The 4923-nt window shown below is 51.1% G+C and overlaps 1 protein-coding gene across 1 annotated transcript; it reads right to left on the bottom strand.

Moving 5' to 3' along the window:
* Window positions 1–1701: 1701 nt before the first annotated feature.
* Window positions 1702–3063, bottom strand: GPR151 (G protein-coupled receptor 151). Its single transcript, XM_032801473.2, has one exon. It carries the CDS (start codon window positions 3039–3041, stop codon window positions 1818–1820), a length of 1224 nt encoding a protein of 407 aa, XP_032657364.1. The 5' UTR covers window positions 3042–3063; the 3' UTR covers window positions 1702–1817.
* Between the last annotated feature and the right edge of the window lie 1860 nt (window positions 3064–4923).

Genomic DNA, 4923 nt, shown 5'->3' with positions numbered 1-4923 from the left:
TGGCTGTTGCTCCCCCGTCGACTTTGCTTCCGCCTCTCACTGAGCTGCAGTTCAGCGGTCAATGGGAGAGCAATCAGGGATCAATTTATCCGGTCTACATGCAATAAATCAATCTCCGATAGATTGCTACCTGCCAAATTGGCAGGTAGTGTAGACATACCCTTAAAAATGGTCAGTGATGGAAAATTCACCAGGACCCTTGGTTAAATTGTGCTAATGTTTAATTATTCTCACAGCTGAAAGCTTACACCTTACTTCCAGTTTGAATTTGTCTATCTTCAACTTCCAGCCATTGGATTGTGTTCTACTATTGTCTGCTAGATTGAAAATTTATTAAATATTTGTTCCCCATATAGGTATTTATAGACTAATGAAGTTATCCCTTATCTTTTTCTTTGTTAAGCTACACATCCACAGTCATGTTAAGGTTTGCTCTTGTCTGTGATACGTAATGGGCATTGTCGGGTGCTGAGAGAGTCTGAGGCTGCTCCAATTAGTAGGATAGCTCCTATTTCTGAATACTTGGGGTAATTCACAAGGTAGGACTAAGGGCTAAATTCACTAGAGCTGGAGAGGTCTGAGGGCAGCATTTAGCAATAGTGAGAAGTTCTCCCAACTCTACATTTTGTAATGTACACATAGGAACCAATCATCGTTAATATACAAGGCTATTAATTCCTCTTGAATTTATGACTCTCTTGACCATATCAGCACAGCTTTATAAAACAGTCCCTTCACTGCTACTTAACTAGAGGAAATGTCTTCTTTGACTTTTCAGGGGGCTGAAGATGATGATTTTTGTATCTAAGTAAGGCAAACCAACTTCACTTTTTATTTATTCACAGTTGAAAACAAACTGACATTGACAACTCTTATGCTTTAAGTGCTTTACAAAATGGGCATGAAACATTTTCATTGCGGAAGGGAGAAATCATGTCTAGCTTAAAACAAGGTGCTTAAATATACCTTCATCTCTATAATGCACGTTCCGAAAGAAGGGATTATTTTTTTGGTTCTGAAAGACAACGCTGGCCTGTTAGCAAACCTCACCTACCTTTTCAGACCTCAGTGCATGTTTGAAGTTATCTCAAAAAATATTTCTGAAAATATTTCAGCTGCAGCAGTCAAATTCTGCATTGTCACTCCATGCAAATATACTAAATTCCACAGAAGTCATTGCAGCACTTAAACCAGAAAATTCAAAAAGGGAAAATCTACACTGTATGTATTTTGTAAATACTAATGTTTTATCTTTCTGACGTTTAAACAGATGCTGAAATTCAGCTCACCAGTTTGTCCTTGCTTGTTTAGAAGAACTATTTCATTAGGTTTCTATCAGTTCTCCTTATTTCTGGTCTCTGAATTCAGTGCATCTCAAACACCTTTAAAAAAAACTCCAGTTTGACTACTGAAGTGCCAAACATAAGTATTTCAGAGAAGATACTCTACCAAAATCTTTGAGTCAGGATTTGAACTATAAATGCATTGCCCTGATATACACACATACATACACCCCAATATTGTGGGTGAGGTGATACCTTTTACAGGACCAACTTCTGTTGGTGAAAGACAAGCTTTGGAGTTTACACAGAGCTCTTCAAGTCTGCAATATCCAGGGACCAACAGGGCTACAATACTGCAAGTATGAATATTGTAACAGATTAGGAAACCAAACATTTAATGAGCACAGGAATTTCAAAGTAACATTATTTGCAGGTCTTCAGTATCTGCTTAAGCACACTGGTAAGTAACAAAACAATACTGACAAGACCCTTCGTCTGGTTAAAACTTGTGTAGTTTTCTAATCTCTGACCACTTTATTGATTACAGCCTGCTGTCTCTTGCTCTTCGTGCTCCCAAGGAATAGGGTCATTGTCTTGAGTATCAGGGGCTGCTTCTCGGTCATGCCAGAATTGCTCTACGTCTGGAAAGACAGGCATCTCCTTCTTTTCCAGGCTTTCTAAGGCCTGAGGGGCAGCTGGGAGTTCTCTCTCTTGCTCAGCAATCACTGGCTCTGGAGAAGGGACCGAATCGGGGAGAACCTCAGAGTTAGCAGCTGGGATTTCCTGGTTGTCTGTGGCAGGGAGAGACTTTTTCAGGGTCAGCCTTTTCCACAAGCCCTTAAAGCCCTCTCTGAATTCCTCAGACATCACCAGGAAGATGAGAGGGTTGGCTGAAGAGATGGTGAACATAAGGGCTTGGGTCAGAGCCAGGAAGCCTTCAGGGGGAGAAGGGCCTGCTGGCTTTAGGTGCCAAACCCACAGCCAGGATATCCATTCCGGCAACCACATCACGGCTAAGGTGACAGTGACGCTCAGCAGCATGATTGTAAGGCGCCTGGATCTGATCTGGTTCCTCAGGTTCTGGGTCTTGGTCCCCCTGCGCTGGCACCTGCCATAAGCGCGCCAGAAATAGAGGAAAGCGCAGAGCAGGGGCGCGCAGAACACGAGCAGGGGGTAGAGCTTGACAAAGGCAGCCATGAACTCCCGGGCGGGGGCTGGCACGGCCACGAGGCACGCGGGCGAGCCCGCCGCGAGCTCCCGAAGGGCGCTGAAGAGCCAGAGCGGCAGGGAGCTCACCAGGGCCACCAGCCACGTGGCCAGCAGCATCGCGCAGATCGTGCGGGTCTCAATACTCACTTGCTTGGCCGGGTTGCTGGCGTACATGAAGCAAGCCTTGGCCACCACGGCGGTCGTCAGGCTCTTGGCGGCCATGCACGTGTGGAGGAACCCGTCGGAGGTTTTGCAGACGAACCAGCCCAGGGTCCAGGCGCCGCGGGAGTAAGCGGCTGCCCGCAGGGGCGCAGCGAAGAGCAGGAGGAGCAGATCCGCCAGGCTGAGGTTGAGGATCAGGGAGTGGATCAGGGAGGGTTTCCCTCGCCTGGCGTTGTAGAGCAGGATGCCGATGACACACGCGTTCCCCGCCAAGCCCGCCAGGCAGATGACGCCTAGCAAAGCGGGGATCACCGCCTTCCACTCCCGCGAGTCGTGGGGCTGAGAGCCGCCCGCGAAATGCACCTGCGGAGCCAGGGAGCTGTTCATGGTGCTGCAGCCGGGGGCCGGGAGCTTCTCCCGCGGGAGTCACGCCGGGGACCAGCCGGGCGCCAAGCGGACTCGCACCCCTGCTGCCCGCCCAGTCTCTCGCCCGCTGCCCCGATCGCCCCCGCCTGACGTGACCCCGCAGTCGCGAGAACGCAGCGCGCGCAGGAAGCCGAGGCCGGCCAGCCGGGCCGAGCCCTATATACCTGCCGCGGCTGTAACTGACACGCCCCGGCGGGAGCGCATTGGCCGCGGCTCAGTAGCGCCTGGACCCCCGCCAGGCAGCCCTGAAGCGCCGCCCCGCCCCGCCCCAGAAGGCGGGAACCGGGCTGCCGTGGAGCCCCTCGGCGGGACGGCCGCGGGCTGTGCCCCTTGGCTGGCAGAGCGGGCGCGGAAGGAGCCCGTAGCTCAGCCCGGCAGCCCCGCGTTCCCCCCATAGACCTGGCCCCAGAGGACGTTTGAACTCAGCCCCCGGCTGGCGGAGCTCCCGCAGTCCGGCTGGCCGCGGGGCTGGGTCACGGCGAGGCTCGCTGCAGCCGCGGAGGGATGGGCTAGAAATGAGCGAAGCGGTGTCGCCTTGCAGCGGCCCCTCGCCTGCAGGCCGGTTAAGACCCCCCCCCTCCCCCGCTCCCCAGCTCCCCAGCTCAGGCTGCTGCCAGAGAAGAGTTCACGTGTGAATAGCAGGTCGTTAACAGAAGCCGCGCGGGGCAATGTCGCGCACCGGGAAACTGAGTCCGCCGTGGTGCCGCCGCCGAGAGGCGCCGTCCGGCTAGTCGAAGTGCTCCAGGGTGGGGGCAGCCGGGGGGAGGTTTGGCTTCGCTGGGGGCCATCTGGCAGCTACAGTTCCCGAGGCAGCGGGTGAGGCGGAGAGGGGCTGACAAAGGAGTCGGTTGCTCAGCTAGTGTAACAAGCGCTCCGCGTTTACACTGCCCCGTTCCAGCTTGCGGCGCGATCCTCCCCGTAGCGAACTGACTTGAATTTAGCCTTGGCTGTACAGCTCCAAGAAGGCCGCTGTCTAAGGTACATTGCTATGAAGCATGACAAGAAGGTGGCTGGTTAGTCTGGAGCTGTAAAAGCACCAAAGAGTCCTGTGGCACTTTATAGACTAACAGAGTATTGGAACATGAGCTTTTGTGCCTGAATACCCACTGCATCGGATGCAGGTAGTGGAAATTTCCAGGGGCAGGTATATATGCAAGCAAGATGCAGGCTAGAGATAAGACAGTGGCTATACTTGCACAGGGAAGTGTCTCAATGCTTTTAGCAAACCAACTCCATTTCATTTCCACCTTTTGGTTTGAGTCAAATTCTAGCTAGACATTATTACCAGTCATGCAATCTAAAGGCACCTAAAGCACATTCACCAGGCCCCAAAACAGGGATGCTATTGACACTCCCCTGCTTGTCCTTGTTAGATGCTGATTGATTAGTCTGTTATTATTTACAGTTTGGTTTACCTTGTAGACTGTTGATCAGCTTAGTCCCTCTCACAGGTAACTGAGCAGCTCTTTGGGCCCCAGCCTGCTCCTCTTGAGTTCAGTGGCACAGATTATAGCCCAATATGATTATAAAATAATGTTTACATTAGCTGCAGCTGAGGTAATGTAGTTTCAGTACAATAGCCTTATCCTCCTTAATTACTTCCTTTACACCTTATTAGTCCAACACACCTGCTGGTTCTGTCACAGGCTTCCTGCTACTGCTATACTTAGATAATATCTTCTTTGTTTGTGGGTGCTTTGCTCTTTGCTCTTCAGATTCCACCTCCCTGGTCCATTTCCATCTTCTCTTTTAAATGTCATAGTTTATGCTTCTTTCCATTGGCTTCACTAGGAATTCGATTTACTGAAGGACTGGGTGGTAACCGCTTGTTCATGTGACTTTA

The sequence above is a fragment of the Chelonoidis abingdonii genome, chromosome 7, assembly GCF_003597395.2.
Source record: "Chelonoidis abingdonii isolate Lonesome George chromosome 7, CheloAbing_2.0, whole genome shotgun sequence".
Classification (NCBI taxonomy): domain Eukaryota; kingdom Metazoa; phylum Chordata; order Testudines; family Testudinidae; genus Chelonoidis; species Chelonoidis abingdonii.
This window is presented reverse-complemented; position numbering and strand designations above follow the sequence as displayed.